Source organism: Heterodontus francisci, chromosome 3, assembly GCF_036365525.1.
Source record: "Heterodontus francisci isolate sHetFra1 chromosome 3, sHetFra1.hap1, whole genome shotgun sequence".
Taxonomy (NCBI): Eukaryota; Metazoa; Chordata; class Chondrichthyes; order Heterodontiformes; family Heterodontidae; genus Heterodontus; species Heterodontus francisci.
Window position 1 is genome coordinate 17,698,444 of NC_090373.1, and position 20,104 is coordinate 17,718,547.

At 42.7% G+C, this 20,104-nt stretch overlaps 1 protein-coding gene across 1 annotated transcript in view; it reads left to right on the top strand.

Annotated features, from left to right (window-relative positions):
• LOC137366649 (protein eyes shut homolog) overlaps positions 1–20,104 on the top strand; it is a 246,479-nt gene that overhangs the window by 152,737 nt on the left and 73,638 nt on the right. The window contains exons 7-8 of the mRNA XM_068028341.1: positions 11,806–11,919; positions 12,377–12,490. Coding sequence (XP_067884442.1) covers positions 11,806–11,919; positions 12,377–12,490 — 228 coding nt within the window. The remainder of the gene's footprint in view (positions 1–11,805; positions 11,920–12,376; positions 12,491–20,104) is intronic.

Here is a 20,104-nt window from a genome sequence, read left to right on the forward strand (position 1 = left end):
ATTTGTTTGCCCTACTTTTCCCCTGCCAGATAACAAACCTTGACTGTGTCCGAACTATCTCTGGTTTTCCTGCCAGCTTTTGACTCCAATTTATTTACCCCAGCTCCATTCTTACACCATTGAAGTTGGCTTTCCCCCAGTTAATTATTCTTACCCTGGATTGCTCTTTGTCCTTTTCCATAGTCAGCCTAAACTTTATGATACAATGATCACTATCCCCTAAATGCTCTCCTTCTGATACTTGATCCATTTGGCACTATGACTGATGTTAAGCTAACTAGCCTGTAGTTTCCTGCTTTCTGTCTCTTTCACTTTTTGAATAAAGGATTTACATTCACTATTTTCCAATCTAATGGAACCTTCGCCAAATCTAGGGAATTCTGGAAAATTAAAACCAATGGATCAACTATCTCACTTGCCACTTCTTTTAAGACCCTACGATGAAGTCTCTCAGGACCCGGGGACTTGTCAGCCCACAGCTCCAACAATTTGCTCAGTATCACTTCCCTGGGGATTATAATTTTCTTGAGTTCCTCCCTCCCTTCCATTTCCTGATTTGCAGCTATTGCTGGGATGTTACTTGTATCCCCTATAGTGCAAAATACCTGTTCAATTCATCTGCCATTGCCTTATTTTCCATTATTAATTCCCCAGACTTGCTTTCTATAGAGCCAATTGCTCACTTTGTTAACTTTTCTTTTCAAAATATCTTCAGAAACTCTTACTATCTGATTTTATATTTCTAGCTAGCTTTCTCTCATACTCTATTTTTTCCTGATTATTCACCTTTTAGTCATTTTTTAAATATATTCAGTCCAATCTTCTGACCTTTGTGCAATTATATGCTTTTTCTTTAAGTTTGACACTGTATTTCACTTTTTTAGTTAACCACGGATTATGTGTCCTCCCCTTGGAATTTTTCTTCCTTGTTGGAATGCATCTATTCTGTGTATTCTGAAATATCCCCTTAAATGTCTGCCACTGCATCTCTATTGACCTATCCCTTAACCTGATTTGCCAGGTCACCTTAGCTAGCTCTGCCTTCATGTCCTCGTAATTGCTCTTATTTAAGTTTAAAATACTAGTCTTGGACCCACTCTTCTCTCCCTCAAACTGAATGTAAAATTCAATCATATTATGATCACTGCTGTCTAGGGGTGCCTTCACTATGAGGTCATTAATTAATCCTATCTCATTGCACAATACCAGATCTAGTATAGCCTGCTCTCTAGTTGGCTCCAGAATGTGCTGTTCGAAGAAGCTATCCTGAAAATATTCTATGAACTGCTCATCTAGGCTACCTTTGCACATCTGATTTTTCCAGTCTATATGTAAATTAAAATTCCACATGATTATCACTGTACCTTTCTGACAAGCTCCCATTATTTCTTCCTTTATGCCCTTTCTTACTCAAGTATAGATCAAATTCTCTTCTTAAAGTTACTATTGAATCTGCCTCCACCACCTTTCAGGCAGGGCAATCCAGATCACAACATCTTGCTGTATAAAGCAACAAAAAAAAATTCTCCTCAGCTCCCCTCTGGTTCTTTTGCCAATTACCTTAAATCTGTGTCCTCTGGTTACTGATCCTCCTGCCAGTGGAAACAATTTCTTCTGATTTACTCAGTCAAAACCCCTCCGAACTTTGAGCACCTCCAAGAAATGTCTTCTTCTCTGCTCTAAGAAGGACAATCCCAGTTTGTCTCGTCTCTTGCCATAACTGAAGTTATGATTAAGATAGGAGCAAGAAGAGAAGTTAGGCAAAAGGTTACTAATCAAAGGTAGTATAATTGTATTACAGTGATTCATGTAGAAATCACAGTGTTTATCCCAACCAGTCCCTTTTGCTTTGACCGCCACATGAACCAGGGAGGGCTATTTATGCAAATATTATATAAATGGATTTAAGAGGCAATTATTTTCCAGAATATAAAGGAATTGAAGGACACAGTAAAAAGGCTAGCAGATGGACCTGAGATCAATCTTAAAGGGAAAGGCTCATTGGGTCAAATGGCATTTCATGTTTCCATAAATCCTTCTATTCTTTGTTTCATCATATAACAGTTTGTTATCTATTATCAAGAACTCAGTTGCTGTATGACTTTCACTGAACGTTTCCTTTTGCTAATAGATGGCTGAGTCACTGTTTGGCCAGCAATATACTGCAGTTAAAGATGCTCCTTAAAACCTGCCTAATTATAGAAATCATAGCAATCATAGAAAAGTTACAACACAGAAGGAGGCCATTCGGCCCATTGTGTCCATGCTGTTTGATGAAGAGCTACCCAGCCTAATCCCACTTTCTTGTAGTCAGTCCATAGCCCTGCAGGTCATGGCTCTTCAAATAGACATCCAAGTACTTTTTAAATGTGATGAGAGTTCCTGTTCCCTACCACCCTTTGGGTGAAAAAATGTTTCTTCATCTGATTCTCTTACCAATTATTTTAAAACCATTCCCCCTGGATTCTGACCTCTCTGATAAGGTAAACAGGTCATCCCTATTTACTATATCTAGGCCCATCATAATTATATACACCTCAATTAAGTCACCCTATCCAATCATAGCTAAACTTTTCCAATCCTAACAACATCCTTGTAAATCTCCTCGGTACTTTCTGCACTGCAATCACATCTTTTCTGTAACATGGTGACTAGAACTCTATACTGTACTCAAGTGTACATAACCTCTAGCATAACCTCCCTGCTCTTATATTCTATGCTTTGGCTAATAAAGGAAAGCATGCCATGTGTCTTCTTAACCACCTTATCAACCTGTCGTGCTACCTTTAAGGATCTGTGGACATAGACTCCAGGTCCCTCTGTTCCTCCACACTACTAAGTATCCTCTCATTTATTGTGTATTTCCTTGCCATGTTGAACCTCCTAAAATGCATCACCTCACACTTCTCTGAATTGAATTCCATTTTCCATTTTTCTGCCCAACTGACCAGACCTTCTATATCTTCCTGCAGACTAAGATTTCCTCCTCACTGTCAACCACATGGCCTGTCTGAGCATCTCCTTATGTAGCTCAGTGTCAAATTTTGTTTGGTCACGCTCCTGTGAATCACCTCGAAACATTTTACTAAAGGAGCTGTATAAATGCAAGTTGGTGGTGTTGTCTCAACCTTATTGCTACCCTGTACATAATACAAATTCCCCAGAACTGCTGGAAACTGTTGATGGGGTAAGATTCCGTTGTGGTTCCCGCAATTACTCCTGTAATTACCTCATTGGGGCAGATTTTGCTGTAAAAAAAGCATCTAACAGTCTAACAGTATCTGCCATATGTTAGGCTTTTTTTCTGCACTCTTCCGCTCAAAAGATTTTGCCCACTAAGAATATGTGAGCTGATACCAACACAGCAAGGGAAAAGGGGCATCAGGAACTTGAGTAAACAGGGTGGCCTGAAACAATGAGATTGAAGAATTAGGAAATAAACAGTGGAAGGACTGAGAAGGAGGGTGAATTAAAGACAATGAATTCAATGTCAAATCAGATTGGATTAAGAGAAAGCGAAAGGAGATAAGGAAAAGTAAGAAAAATATGAGATTTTTAGTATCTTCTAGACAATTCAAAATCTGAAGGAATGAGACTCCACACTTGTTTATCGTTCATTTTCAGCTGATTCAAATGTCAAACAATTAGAGAAGTAAATGGTTTACAAATATTAATATATTATGTTAAAGGTTGGCCCTAGAAATAATGGGAAATGAATAAGGACTTCAGATTGAAAGCAGAAAGAAGACCATATTTTTGACATGTGATTGGCAGTCATTTACACATCACATCGTTAAAGGGTACTTAGGCTTGTAATTATCGGTGGCAGGTTTAGTTTGTATCTACTGTGCAAATGCAGCAACTTCGTGACATTCAATGCATTTCAATGGTGAGTCAAACGGCAAAATGGTGTCTCAAACCAATGTCCTCAACTTAAACAAGGGCAATTACAGAGGTATGAACAAAAAGTCTAAAGTGGGCTGGGAAAATAGACTAAGGGGATGAGCAATGGCAGACGTTTAAGTAGATATTTCATAACGCTCAGCAAAAATTTATCCCGGTCAAAAAGGACTCAATGAGAAGGATGAACCACCTGTGGTTAACAAAGGCAGTCAAGGAGAGTAGCCAATCAAAAACTAAGGCATACAAAGTGGCGGAAACTAGTGGTAGGCCAGAGGATTAGGAATTTTTTTGGGAACCAGCAGTGGATGACTAAAAATCTAATAAAGAGGGCAAAAATTGATTGTGAAAGTAAATTGGCAAGCAATATAAAAACAAACAGCAAGAGCTTCTACGGGTATATAAAAAGAGAGTAGCTAAAGTGAGTGTGGGACCCTTGGAGGATACGACTGGAGAATTGATAACGAGGAACAGGGAAATGCCAGATAATTTAAACCAATATTTTGCATCGGTCATCACAGTGGAGGACACCAGAAACATCCCACAAGATATCAGATAAGCAAGGAGCTAATAGGAGGAAAGATCTTGTAACAGACTCTATCACGAGGCACAAAGTATTTGACAAACTAATGGGACTAAAGGCAGACAAGTCACCAGGACCTGATAGCCTACATCCGAGGGTTTTGAAGATAGTGACTGTAGAGATAGTGGAGGAATTGGTCGAAATATTCCAGAACCCACAGGATTCCGGGAGGGTCCCAGCGGATTGGAAAACTGCTAATGTGACGCCCCTGTTCAAGAAGGGAGGGAGACAACAAACAGGAAACCATAGGCCAGTCAGCCTAACATCGGTTGTTGGGAAAATGCTAGAGGCCATTATTAAGGAAGAAATAGCAGGACTTTTAGAAAAGCTTAACGCAATCCAACAGAGTCAACATGGTTTTGTGAAAGTGAAATCATGTTTGACAAATTTGCTAGAGTTCTTTGAGGATATAACAAGCAGGGTTGATAAAGGGGAACCGGTAGATGTAGTGTATTTGGATTCCCAGAAGGCATTCGTTAAGGTGCCACATAAAAGATTATTGCTCACGGTATTGGGGGTAAGGTATTAGCTTGGATTGAGGATTGGTTAACTCACAGAAGACAGAGAGTCGGGATTAATGGGTCTTTTCAAGTTGGAAGATGTAACTAGTGGAGTGCCACAAGGATAGGTCCAAGGACCTCAATTATTTACTATCTACGTTCATGACTTGGAGGAGGGGGCAGAGTGTAATATATCCAAATTTGCTGATGATATAAAAATAGGTGGGAGGGCATGTTGTGATGAGGACAGAAGGAATTTGCAAGGGGAAATAGATCGGTTGAGCGAGTGGGCAAAAACTTGGCAGATGGAGTTTAATGTAGGAAAGTGTGAAGTCATGCACTTTGGTAGGAAGAATCAAAAGGCAGACTATTATTTAAATGGAGAGAGACTCCAAAAAAGTGCAGCATTGAGGGATCTGGGTATTCTTGCGCATGAAATGTTAGCATGCAGGTGCAGCAAGTAATTAAGAAGGCAAATGGAATTTTGGCCTTTATTGCTCAGGGGTTAGAGTTTAAAAATAGGGAAGTGTTGTTACAAGTGTACAGGGTGTTGATGAGGCCGCACCTGGAATACTGTCTATAGTTTTGGTTCCCGTATTTAAGAAAGGATATATTGGCATTGGAGCAGTTTAAAAGAGATTCACTACGCTGATTCCTGGGATGAGGGTGTTGACTTATCAAGAACGGCTAATCAGGTTAGGCCTTTATTCATTAGTGTTTAGAAGAATAAGGGGTGATCTTATTGAAACGTACATGATTCTGAGGGGGCTTGGCAGGGTAGATGTTGAGAAGATGTTTCCACTAGTGATGGAATCTCGAACTAGGGGACATAGTTACAGAATAAGGGGACACTCATTTAAAACTGAGATGCGAAGGAATTTCTTCTCTCAGAAGGTAGTGAATGTCTGGAATTCTCTACCCCAGAGAGTTGTGGAGGCTAGATCACTGAAAGTATTTAAAGAGGAGGTAAATAGATTTTTGAAATATCGGGGAGTTGAGGGCTATGAGGAGTTGGCACGAAAGAGGAGTTGAGGTCTGGGGCAGATCAGCTATGAACTTATTGAATGATGGGGCAGGCTTGAGGGGCCGAATGGCCTACTCCTGCTCCTATTTCTTGTGTTCTTAATCTCCCTGTTATTTTTAAGAACATTGGATTAGCACATTATTTGACCATTAAACTCATCACAGAAAGTTAGGGCTCATTACCAACAGCGTAATTACCTTTTTAACAATGTGATAATTGCTAATATATTGTTGATCAATCTCTCTGGCCTGGAAAGGGAGAAACTTAAACTGTTGAGTCACATTCCTGCACAAAGTCAATTGTTTGAAATTTTAAAAAAAATATTCATTTTTCTTTCTGTCTCTCTTTTTTTCTCTCCCTTAATTCAATTTCTTTCCCCCTCTTTATTTCCCTTTCTGTACTTGATCGGACTCTAATTCACCCTCCTTCTCCATTGTTCCTCTGTTTCCTTCTGAATTCTTAAAGCTCATTTGTTAAGCAGATAGACTGTTGGTCCCATCGTTCAATAAGGTCCCAGATGTCCCATTGTCCTCATCGCATTGTTATCAACTCACACTTCCAGAAAGTTACAGAGCAAAACAGTTTCCATCTGAAGGGGCAGGGAAGACGTCTAATAGGGCACGCCATGAAAGGCCCCTCTTTAGCAAGATCCAGCCCATTATTTTGTAAAAGAAAAGTCCATAATGTATTTTATCTTTTCCCTGTTTTTTTCACCAATCAGCTTGTTCTCTCCTGAGAATGTGCTTTACTTTTAAGAAAAGTTGCCATGTCCCAAGCAATGAGTTTGTCTCGTTCCTGTGAAAATGTGAAAGCATGTTTGAAAACATTAACACAATCTGTAAGAAACCGTGAAAGATTTAATGCTTAATTAGATGCAAACCCTCCCAAATGTTCCTTTTTTTTCCCTTTCAAGTGGCTTCTTTCTGGACACTAGACTCATGATTGCTGCCAACCATTGGCTTGTTCTGTGGAGCAGTGTCTGGGCTTGCAGTCGGAGTGCCACAGTTGGTCATAGTGTCCTGGGAAGGGGAGCAGGCTGGGTTCTTGCCTCCAGTGACTCTTGCTGGAAAGTTATGTGTGTGGATCTCAAGACGAAAGGCAGGAATAGGGTGAGTAATGTGAAAGTATTGAACAGTACTAGAGAAGGGAGTAGTACCATACTAGATAGGAACAGACTCAGAAGTGTTATGAGGAATGCAAAGACAGGAGTACAATAGATGTATGTAAACACACAAAGGGCTAAATTTTGTTCAGCTCCCAACAGCAGACTCAGTTGGGGGGGGTGGTGGGTGTGCACTGGAAGATCAGAGCGTTAGCGGCCCGCCACGGAGCCGACGCCAGAATTGCCGGGACTTGACTTTAAATATTTAAATAAAGGTCATGAATACAATTTCCCACAATCTTACCTGCAGTTCGGGATCGTGGGGAAGAGCTGACCTCTGCACTTCGTGCAGTTGGCTGCGTGAGAGGGCAACCCTGCAATCTAAGTTGTTTGGGGGAGGGGAGAATGGGGCGTATAATTATTTGTGGTGTAGTGGGGGGTACGGGGTTCAACTCTGCAGTCTCTGGGCACGTCTGGCAGCCCTTTAAAAATGGCGCCAGTGCCTGCGCAGAGGCAACTGGCGCCATTCATGGCATCGCTGAGGCTGCCCTGGCCACGTGATTGGGGGTGGCCCACCCTGCATATTTAAATGAGCCGCCACACGCAAGATCGCAGTGGCATGGTGGTGCGTGGCCCATGCGTGCAAGCTGCCATTTTCTTCACCCTCCACCACTCCTGATGGGAAAACAAAATTCAGCCCAAAGTGTGGTGAATAAGGTTGGTGTGCAAATCGCAGTATGTGAATATGATGCAGTGGAAAGAAAGGAAATATGGGTCTCAATTTTAACTCTGTAAGTGAATGGGTTTTGAGTGAGTTAAAATCTCACCCATTGCTTCAAAGATGGTGAGGACTGGATGCTTAATATACAAGGATATAGTTTTCCGAAAAGAGAGAGAAGAAAAATAGGGAAGTGTGGAGGCAGTACTGATTTGAGAAGACATTCTAGAAGACATTGGGAAAAAGGGGATGACTTTGAGAAGACAAGGACAGGATCCATTTGGTTAGAGTTGAGAAAGAAAAAGATATGATCGCGCTACTTGGAGCATTCCATTGGCCTCCAAACAGTGAGAGAGAGATAGAGGAGCAAATCTGCAGGGAAATCAGAGAACTATTGAGTGGTGATATTGGGGGACTTTAATTACCCAAATATCAATGGAATAATTTTAGAGTAAAGGGAAAGGATTTTGCTCAGAAGAACTTCCTTATTAGTATGTTCTCAGCCCAACTAGAAAGAAGGCATTGCCTGATCTGGTGCTGGGAAATGAGCTGGGATAAGTGGACCCGGTGTCGCGGGAGAGCACTTAGGTAAGAGTGGTCATCATATCATAAGGTTTAGACTCAATACAGAGAAGCAAGTACCAATATCAGGTCGAATGGCCAAATTGGAAGAAGGTTCATTTAAATGCAATGAGAAGGGATCTAGCCAGGATAAACTGGAACCAAAGACTGACAGGAAAAACTGTAATGGAACAATGGGTCATCTTTAAGGATGAGATGCTTCAGGTACAGGCTAGGTACAGTCCAACAAGGGCAAATGGTAGGGGAATCAAAGACAGGGCTACTTCAATAACAAGGGAGATAAAGATTATGATGAAACAAAAAAAGAGGGCGTATGATGCATGTCAGGTGAATTCAAGTGAGAACCAGGCCAAACACAATAGTTTGAGAGGGGAGATGAAGAGGAAAATAAGACGGCAAAGAGAGAATATGATGGTAGATTGGCAGTCAACATAAGAGGGAACCCAAAAATCATCTTCTGGCATGTAAATGGTAAGCAAGCAGTAAGAGGTGGCGTGGGGCCTATTCGGGACAAAGAGGGTAATATATGCTTAGAGACACAAGAATACTTAATGAGTACTTTGCATTGGTGTTTACTGAGGAAGAGGAATCTGACAAAATATCAGTAGAAGTGGAGAGTAGGAACAATGGATAGGGTAAAAATTGCAGGGGAGGAGGAATTGGAAAGGCTGGCTATGCTTAGGGTAGATAAATCACCTGGTCTGGATAGCTTGCATCCCAGGTTGCGAAAGGATGTGGGGGATGGAGTTAGTGGAACGGCTTGCCATAATCTTCCAATGTTCCCTAGTTATGGGGTGATGCCAGAGGACTGGAGAGTGGCAAATGTGACACCCTTATTCAAGAAAGGGTATAAAGACAGTCCTCGCAACTACAGGCTGGTTAGTTTCACATCAGTAGTGGGTACCATTTTAGAAACAATAATCAGAGAAAAAAATCAACAGGCACTTGGAGAGGTTTGAGTTAATTAAGGATAGCCAGCATGGATTTGTAAAAGGCAGATCATGCCTGACTTATCGAATTGAATTTTTTGATGAAATAACAGAGAAGGTTGATGAATGAAATGCGCTGGATGTTGTCAATATGGATTTTAAGAAAGCATTTGATATAATAGCACATAAAAGGCTGGTTAATAAAATTGAAGTTCATGGAATAGGAGGGTCAGTATCCAATTGGATAAAAAATTGGCCTAAGGACAGAAAACAGTGAGTCAAGGTAAATGGGTATTTTTCAGACTGGATGATGGTAGAGAGTGGTGTTCCCCGAGGGTCAGCACTAGGACCATGGCTTTTTTGCAATATATAAATGACTTGAATCTTGGATTACAGAGTAGAATTTCAAAATTTGTCGATGATACCAAACTTGGAGGAGTGAGGATGATATGAACTTCCTGCAACAGGACATAGATAGGCCAGCAGAATGGGCAGACAAGTGGCAGATGGAATTTAATACAGACAAGTATGAGGGGATGAATTTTGGCATAAGGAATAGGGAGAGGCAAAATATATTTAAAGCACAATTCTACAGAATTCTACAATTCTGTAGAATTCGATTTTGAAGGGGAAGGACATTGAGAGAGTGGTTAGCAAAGCATATGGGATCTTGGGCTTCATAAACGGGGGCATTGAGTACAAAAGCAGGGAACTTATGCTGAACTTTTATAAAGCTCTGGTTAGGCCTCAACAGGAATATTGCATCCAGTTCTGGTCACCACATTTCAGGAAGGATGTGAGGGCCCTTGAGTGGGTGCAGAGGAGATTTACCAGAATGGTTCCAGGGATGGGAGATTTAGTTACAAAGTTAGATTGGAGAAGAAGCTGGGGTTGTTCTCCCTGGAGCAAAGGAAATTGAGGGCAGATTTGACAGAGGTGTACAAGATTATGACAGGCATGGATAAATTAGACATGGAAAAGCTGTTCCCGTTAACCGATGGTGCAAGGACTAGGGGACACAAATTGAAGGTTTTGGGCAAGAGATGCAGGGGGGATGTGAGGAAGAACTTTTTTAGGCAGCGAGTGGTGATGACCAAGAACTCGCTGCTCATGAGGGTGGTGGAAGCGGAGACAATCAATGATTTCAAAAGGAAATTGGATGGGCATTTGAGGAAATAAGCTTGCAGAGCTACAAGCATTGAGCGAGAGAGTGGGACTGACTGGATTGCTCCACGGAGAGCCAGCATGGACTTGATAGGCTGAATGGACTCCTTCTATACCTTAAATGACTCTATGGCCCTATGACTGTATGAGTAAGCTTGCCTGTAATTCATGTGAACAGCTAAATACACTGGCGCTCAGTGTCCAAGCATACACATGTGGAATGGCCAGTTGTTGTGGGGCAGTGTTGATGGACCATCATTTTCGTATGTTTGTACATAAACGCATTGCTGCATGTGCCATCTCGGTGTTCAATTATAGCGTTGCCTGTACAGCAGTAACTCCACTCTGATCGTGCCTTGGGTAAGGCCCTTGCCAATTTTACTTGTGGTGTTGTGAGAAGACTTGTTGCCAGCACTGCTTGAGCGTCAACTGAGAAAATTCTGATTATTAATCACTGCGCCAAAATAATTTGTTGGACTGCAAGCTGTGAATTATGGAGCTAGATATACAAACTAGGTTCCATTTTCAATCCAGCCAGCTAATTTTCCAGAAATTCCATGCAACTTTATCTTCAAAAGCATCAGGCACTGAACCAAATCAAAAGTTTCTGAAGGTCCAAGTGAATGGTATTCACTGGATAGCTCCCATACACCAAATTAGTTTCCTCTTCAACGAATTCCGCTAGCTTTATAAAGCATTAATGGACATTAATGGCATCCCATAAAGTGTTCATGTTTCCCACTACTAATGTTAGACTAATCCCAATACACATCACACTCAGTTTCTGAATATTGGGATACTATTTGAATTTAATTTCAATTCCTTAACTAGCACGTGACTATAAGTTTTCTCTTTCTGAGAAATCACCTTTGCATCCGTGCCAGATTTAATTTTCCATTTTGAAAGAGTTCACATATTCTGTTATCAGCAACAGAGGGATAAAGCTCCCTTTATGTCATCTCAAATGCATCCTATTGCATCTCAATGCCATTTTCATTTTTGTCCACTTTATTGAAATAAATTGATAAGGAAATTGGCTGCCTCAAGCCATATGAGTCAATCTAGTGATGGTGTGGCCCAATGAGCATTATGTACATTGGCAAATCGCTGTAGACTGCAATAAATGACTTTCAAAGTCAAACTTTACAAAGAGCAAAACAGAAAAGGTGTGATTCTCAAAACAGGAAGCTAACAGTCAGGGTAATGGTTGAGGCGTCCTCAGTGTAAGTGCTGTAGACATGTTTGTTTATAATTGGATGGCATGGGAATTAATGAAATATCTCTTTTCTTCCCTGCACTACAGGTATCTACTGTGAAATCAACATAAATGAATGTCACTCATCTCCCTGTCTCCACAACTCAACATGCATCGACCTCATTAATAGTTATGAATGCATTTGCCTGGCTGGTTTCACTGGTGAGTTTTTTTCCAGTCAGCGATATTTTCTGCCTGAGCCGTCAGCCCTTCCCTGCATATGCAGTGCCTGCTTGTGATTTAATCTCAACTCGCCATCCTTCCTTTTCATCTCAAATTATGGCTGGAATTGAATGCTGAGGGGCTGCCTGTCAGCCTAACCCCAAAGCCAAGTTCTGCAGCATCAAAATAAGTTTCAAAAACATAACCACCCCTTGGGAAGGGTAGCGTGTGTTTAGTGATTCAGAGAGTAGATGTGGTGTATGTTATGGTAAAATAAATGCATCCTGGCAGTAATTTATGTCGGTTCCCATTTTGACCGATTCAGTCCTGCTTCTGATCACAAACACTTTTGGATATTTGCTGCACACAGACTTATAACTCGACAATTCATTTCTCTTGCTCTGACAATTCCATTTTTTCTCTTTCATCCCTCCTACTCCTCTCCCTTTTGTTTAAGGAGCAAAATGTGAAGTGGACGCAGATGACTGTGCTTCAGACCCCTGCAAAAACAGAGGCACATGCATCGACCTACCTGGTAATTACTTCTGCCACTGTGCGCCTCCATTTAAAGGTAATGAACACTGAGGGAGAAGGAAATGCAAACATAATTAACTTCAGAAAGCATTCCCGTCAGTTGTCTCAGCTGATTTTGCTCTTCCAACATCATTATTAAGCAGCTGTTCGCATAGCCGAGTCAGAAAAAAAAACTGGGCAAATTAATTTGAAGTCTGAGAAGGTTATTGAGAAAAAGATATGCTGCAGAATTTTATACATACATTGCAAACTCAATTTTGTTAACATAGCTCCTGTGATATTATCGACTGTCTCTGGCATCTTAGTGGGTTTCAGATAAGGATTAAGAATGTCGGCTAGAAATTAGTACTGGCAATAATAGCAGGTGACTTAATGCAATATTTTAACCCATAGAACGATACAGAAACAGACCAATGATGTACTAAGCGTACAAAGTGTTGTTGAGGTAGATGATCAGCCATGATCTAACTGAATGGTGGGACAGACTTGACGGGCTGAATGGACTACTCCTGCTCCTAGGTTCCTATCTTAACCTTGCCTCAATTGGAGGCACTCTCACCTCTGAGTCAGAAGGTTGTGGATTCAAGTCCTTCTCCAAAGGCTCGTGTACATAATCTAGACTGACAGTCCCAGTGCAATACTGAAAATGTCCGCTGTCGGAGGTACCATCTTTCAGATGAGATTTGAAATGCAGGTGATCATGGAGGGAGGCTGAGCATAGGCCAGCGGCAGGTCACAGTATTTTTGTGGAGCCAGGAGGAATAGGCCCCATATAAATAAAAGAAAAAGACATTCGGGGCCCTTTCACGGCCTCGGTTAGGCTGCTCACCATCTGCTACAAATGAACGGAATGTGTGCTGTATATACATTGCCCATTTGTACTTCAGAATTGCTATTGGGATCCTATAATGCTTGGCATCTGTTTGCCATATTTATATTTACCTGCCTGAAACATGTGTTCCTATTTCATGCCTGTCTGAAAATTGCATTAGGCGCTCCTTAGGCATCAAAGGGCCTAGTTACCCTCCCCGCCCCCTCCACTTTTCCTTTGTCTTCGGCCACTTTCTACAGGCAAGAAACAGCTCGGCAGTAGTTGCAAATGTCCCCTTAGCCTCCAAACCACTGGTGAATTGCTTTCAAATCCTCCATGGCTTTGCCCCTCCCTATCCCTGTAACCTCCTCCAGCCCCACAGCCCTCAGATCTCCAATTCCAGCCACTGCTGCATCCCTTAGTTCCATCTCTCCACCGTGGGCAGTGCACCTTCAGCTGTTTGGGTCGTAAACTCTGGAATTCCCTCCCTAAACCTCTTTGTTTCTCTACCTCACTTTCCCCCTTTAAGAAACTATTTCAAAGCTGACTCTTTAAACACTTGCTTGGTCACCTCTCCTAATATGTCCTTTTGGGACTTGGTGTCAAATTTTGTTTGATAAAGCTCCAGTGAAGAACCTTGAGATGTTTTACCATATTAAAATGTTATATAGTAAATGCAAGTTGGTGTTTGATGAGATACGTTGAAAAATTAAAGGTGATTTGTGTTTGGTCATGTAGGAGAAAGTATTTTTTTCTATTCAATAAGTGTAGCTTTATATTGTCATATTTTCTTGCTGTACTTACACAGATAGCATGGACTTGATTTTTAGGTCCCATGGGAATAGAGGTGGGCGGGAGCTAAATATAGCGCCGCTGAACTGCGTGCCGGCTCTCCGGCTCCTTTCCTCCCTCGAGCCATTTTCTCGGAGACAGGATGGGGGTGGTGGCAGAGCTACCTGCCCACACACAGCTGGTAGCCGATTAAAGTATTTAACGGCTTATTAAGACAGAAGCCGACTTTTGCAATCGGCCTCCAGGTTCCCAGATGCAGCAGGGACCGGTTTAGCTGTCTGGAGGCGAGCTCTCGGTGGGTCAGCACCCCAGGCAGGCAGGCCTGGAGGCCCTTCCTGCCTGCGTGTAGCAGCAGCTGCAGGCTGTCTCGTACAGGGGTTTCCCCCATCCCCACCCCAACACATACAGTCGTGGCCTGGCAGCAACTTTGAAAGATTTAGAGAGAGGTCATTTTGAAGCATCCTCTCTCGCATTTACCCTCCACTGCAGCCTGCTGCTGCTTTCAAGCTGTAAGGCCTGAATTGGACGGTGAGCCTGCCCTCTGGCCGCCAATTGGCAGCTCCAGGGACAATCACATTGAATGACCGTTTCCCATAGGATGTGGGCTTCTGGCCCCCATTTGAGCCTGACAGCAGGGTTCAGAAGCCCACAGGGAAAATCCTGCCCCAAGTAACCAGTTGCAGTCTGATACCACTGCAGCTAATACTGGCTCCATAGATTCACAGATTGCCATTCACAAGGAATGTGAGAACAGCCATGAGAGCTGATATAAAGAAGAAATTTTCAATTTTACAAAAACATATCACACTCAAGGAAACGTCCCAAAATTACCATTTGAAATTTGGTGCTTCTTGTTACAGCAGGATTTACCTTTTAAAGTGTTTATTTTACTACAATTATCACAGTAATAAAACAGCTTATACACTGAAGTCCCACTGGCAGACCCAGTTGTATTCTGAAGGCAAATTATACATGGTATGAATAATAATCAAACAATGCATACTGATGGAATAAAGCAAACAATTCTGGTGGGAAAAACAAAACTTTGGCAAAACAGGAGAAATAACGACAGAAGGATAATATTCATTAATATATTTGTGGGCAGGCCTTTTGGATTACGTTCTGAGTGACTTCCCAGTTTGGTTCTTGGAGATCCTGGCTGTAAGCTCTGAGCCATGGGCCAGAAGCATGCAGAGTGGGTGAATCGTGACATCAAACAGCCTTTAAGACTGATTTGGCACATGATCCGCCATTTAACACCTACTTATAGTCACTCCCATCTCAACAGGCGTTCAGCTGCATGAGGGCACACCAACCCCCACCGCCAACGCACTAGCGTTATTGAAAGGGTTAACCATGCAACCGCCAGATGAGATGCTTTTGACTTTCTTTTGGTGCTGTAGAGTTAGTGGAAGTACAGTGTTGAGTATTAAAGGAGGAGTTTGGAAAACCTTTTGGCTTTACAATGGAGTGGTGCTGGATTTTGACAAGGAGGTCAGAGGATATCCTGTCAGGATAAAGCCTGCTTTAGCAATGTGGACTGCAGTTGCAGTTTCTTTTGGGCTGCAGCATAACTTGGAGATGGAGTTGAGGCAGCAGAGAGGGGAATCTGTGCACGGAGGGAGGAGGAGGAGGAGGAGAAGGCATCTGGAATCCCTTCCCTCCTGACGGGCTGTTTGTGAGCATATACAAACATACGTACATACGAATTAGGAGCAGGAGTAGGCCACTCGGCCCCTCGAGCCTGTTCCGCCATTCAATAAGATCATGGCTGATCTGATTGTAACCTTAACTCCACATTCCCACCTACCCCGATAGCCTTTCAACCCTGAGCACATACGCAGACTCCGCGGAGTTCCCCTGAGATCTCATCCCCACATCACCGTTTCTCCACAATTCCCTAACTTTCAATCCATCTGCGACAGATCATCATACTGTTCTCTTGTCCAAATTCCCGAAATAAAAGACACCCACAAAAACACAATACCACAAAAACTTTATCCAACAACACTTTCAATAATACATATAAAACTGTTCACCCTTGTATACTCCCTTAGAATCTGTCTTTCGGGTGCCTTTGCCTGTCCCAGTGCTCCTACACAGTACTACCCCAGTGGCTGCAGTATGGCAAGTGGAAGGATGCTGACTTTCACTGGGAGGGACTGCAGGTGGCCTTGCAGGATGACCTTAAGCAGCTCTGGACTTTGAGGGCCCAACTTTTGACTGCATCACCTGAGCATGGGCAGCAGCAGTCTGGGCTGGCTGACTGGCAACAGCAAGGGCATTGGCAGAGTGGCAGTGGTTGGAGCACGAATGCTGTCATCTTGAGAGAGGACAGCAGGTTTATGCTCCATCAAGCCATTGGCACTTCCACGGGGCAGCATCTCAGTAATTCCTTTAACTTTCTGAAGAACAGATTGCTGGACTGCTGTGGGAGCCTGCATGGCCCTTTGACCACTGAGATCCACAGCCATGACGGCAACAGTCTGAGCCTACATGGCAGCAAGCATGGGTCTCAAGACCTCAGTCTGAGCTTCCACTGCAGCACTGAGACATTGGGTGGTTTCTGCTTGTGCTACAATGGAAGTTGAGACATCGGCCACCAGATGCTGTATTGGGGCTGGGTCCGTAAGTGCTGTCATGGAGTTGGCCACCACTTCCACGCTGGAAAGGATGGGCTCCATGCTCTGTGCAAAGCCCTATGCTAAACTGAAGCCGGACCCCTCCATGCTCCTTAACAATGACAAGAGGCTTTGTGGCAGGTCTGTCAATGCACCCAGCATCACTGTGTGATTGTTCATCAGTGCTCTCCTGTATGTTACCTTTTCAAGATCCTTATTGGAAGTGCATCTGCAGCTTCTACTTCATGCCGACAGCAGAGTAAGGCTGAAGTGGAATTTGAGAAGGGGCATAAGGCAGTAACATACCATCATCATGAATGTGCTTAGTGACAGTGGATGCAATGGCCTCAGTCACATCCAGCCCAAGATGCACAGAGCACCTTCTCCTCTAAAGGGCTCAGGAGATGCAGACATGCTGTGCCTTCCCTACATCATATCTCCCTCCACCACCCCCCGTGCCCCCCGCCCCCCCCACCACCAAGTTCTCTGCTGCTCCCTGCAGTTATACACCGTCTTGTCTGACAAGAGAGAGGGAAGAATGCCAGTGTGTGTTCTGCAATGTGTTTGGGTGATGTGCCTGCCATAACTGAATATATAGAGGTATGTGCAAGAAGTGAGAGGTGGGTGAGAGGCTGCCACTATTGGTAAGTGTGTGAGGGTGAGGTGGGGCATCTGAATGTTAGACATGAATCCTGATTGCTGCTGGGTGAGTGATGAGTGTGTGATGCATTGAGCAGCATGAGAGGTTGGTGGTGCAGTGGTCACAAGAATTGTTTTGTAGTTTGCATCCTCCCTGCCTCAGTGTGACAGAGCATGAGTAACCATATCTATGATTCCCATGCCCGATATCAAGCTTAAACCACTTTCTCCTGACTTAGGTTTGATGCTTGAAGAGTGGATTCAGGTGACTCAGGGTTGTTCCGCCCATGCATTTCAAATAAGCACTTCACAACTCCATTTCTTTGTTCTGGTCTGTCAGAATTAGCTGATGCCCTACAGCAGAGCAGGCATACAGTATAAAAGAAAGGACGTTATACTAAACCTTTGTAATGCACTGGTTAGTCCTCAGCTGTATTGGGTTCTGTTCTGGGCATCACACTTCAGTAAGGCAATCAAGGCCTTGAGGCCGGGTGCAGCCAAGATTTGCTAGAATGGTACCATTTTGTGAAAAGTATGTGATTTATTTTCCGCTAGGCCTGTATATTTTTAGGAAACTACTTTCTAGCTCCTGATTTTGCAATGTATAATTTTGCTTAACCCACATTCTGCTGAACTAAGCCTTTATGGACTGGTTAGTGTCTATTGGAAATGCTAGTTTGAAGTCACTGAATCCATGCCCCCAATGGGGAGCTGCACCTAAGGAAAGCACAAAGCAGATTGATTGCTAGAAAACAGTGATTCTGATTCTGTGACCTTGCAGTTCCTGGCTGAGAGCAAGCTATACCTGAGCTTTTCCTACCAATTCACCTGAAAAACTCTGAGTATTTGCAACATGTCTGCAGAGTAAATATCAAAAGTGCATTAATGATAGATATCTATGAAAGCCATGTATGGCAATGCCTGCAAAATCCACTTTAAAAAAATTTGCATTTACGCAACCACCTTGATTATACATCTTCCCGAAATGACTCAAAATGCTTTGCATGCAGTGCGTGACTAAAAGAAGAATTTGTGTTTATACTGTGTCTTTCAGGGTATGCCAAAATATTTTACAGCCAGTGATGTACTTTTGAAGTCTCCTCACTATTTGTTATAACCATGTGGTAAGGGGTTCAGGTGGTTCCCACTGTTCAACTCCCACCTGATCGCAGCAAGAATTTTTGTTATCAGGGTTTTAACCCCTTTGTGTTTTATTTGTCAAATAAACAGACAGCGACAGGTTTTGTTGTAGGTTTGAAACAGAAGATTAATTATTTATTGAGCAATATGCCTTATCCTAAAATTGTCACAACTGCATCCACTCATGCATTCACTCACACACACAAGAGACAGATAGAGGAAAAGGGATAAGTGGTTTGAAGTGAGGTAGGGTTCAGGGTAAACCTGTTGAATTCTCTTGGAGGTCAAGTTCTGTTTAGTCGCAGGCCTGACGTGTTTGTAGATTTTTCTTTTGGTTGTAAGTTCAGTTTAAAGACCGAGGATCACTTCTGATTCTCTGCTGGTTGAAAATGTAGAATTCACAGCAGGGTGCCTTCCTTTTTGCTTATTGGAGTTTCTCCCAGCTCTCAGCTGGACAAGCTTTGGTGATGCTTCTTCTTGGGTCTCCCTTCTCTCTCTCTCCAGAGAGCTACATATAAGGTCAAAAATGGTTCACACCTTTCCCTCGGTTGGGAGACTGAGATTTTCCTCCCCCCTGGTGACCGACAATGGGCCAGAATCTGGTTACTTCATACCTTCTTTGTTTCAGAAAAACCCATTCAATTCAAAATGTCTCTTGATGGGTTTAGGATGGGTGCAATTGCCACCTTTTAGCTTGGAATGTATTTTTTTTCTCATACCTGACAGACAGTATGAATATACAAAACCAGGTCCCTTGACATACAGTGGCCACTTTTTAGCACATTGTCCAATTTTTTAAAAACAAATGTCCATTTTTATAATTCTTCAGGTTGAGTGCTTATTAGTTTCAATTGCTGCACTTTACGTGAGTGTCACAGTCGTAATGTATGAAATGGAGCAGTCTCCCTTGGCAAGGGTTCACACACAGCAATGAGATAAATGACCAGATCATCTGTTTTCGGAGTAGGTTGAGGGATAAAGTTTAGCCAGGACATGGGGAGTACTCTCCTTTTCTCCTTTGAAATAATGATGTGAGATTTTGTATGCCCAGCTGGGAGGGCAGACGTAACCTCTGTTTAACATCTCATCTGAAAGGCAAAATAAGTATTTGTATAATATGCTAATGATGTGATGACATAATGATGTGATGATGTCATGATAAATAAACACTTCCTTGAACGGGCCATACTTGGTGTCCATCTTATCTGTTAGGTGCCACCGAAATATATCACAGAAAATGGCAACAAAGATGGGATAAAGGCCTGTCAATATAGGCAGCAAAATAGCAGCAGGGACAGCACTGAACACAACTCACCAGCTTTTGATTACCTACCTGCTCGGATAGTGCAGATTTTGGCTGGTTTGTGTTAGCTGTGGCTCAGTTGGTAGCCTCTGATTCACAAGAGTCTGGGTTTAAGTCCCACTCCAGGACCTGAGTACAAAAATCAAAGCTAACACTCCAGTCCTGTACTGAGGGACTGCTGCACTGTTGAAGGTGCTGTCCTTTGGATGAGATGTTAAAGTGAGGTCCCATCTGCTTTCTCGGGTGGATGTAAAAGATTCCATGGCACTATTTTGAAGAAGAGTAGGGGAGTTCTTCCTGGTGTCCTGGCCAATATTTATCCCTCAATCAGTATCACAAAAGCAG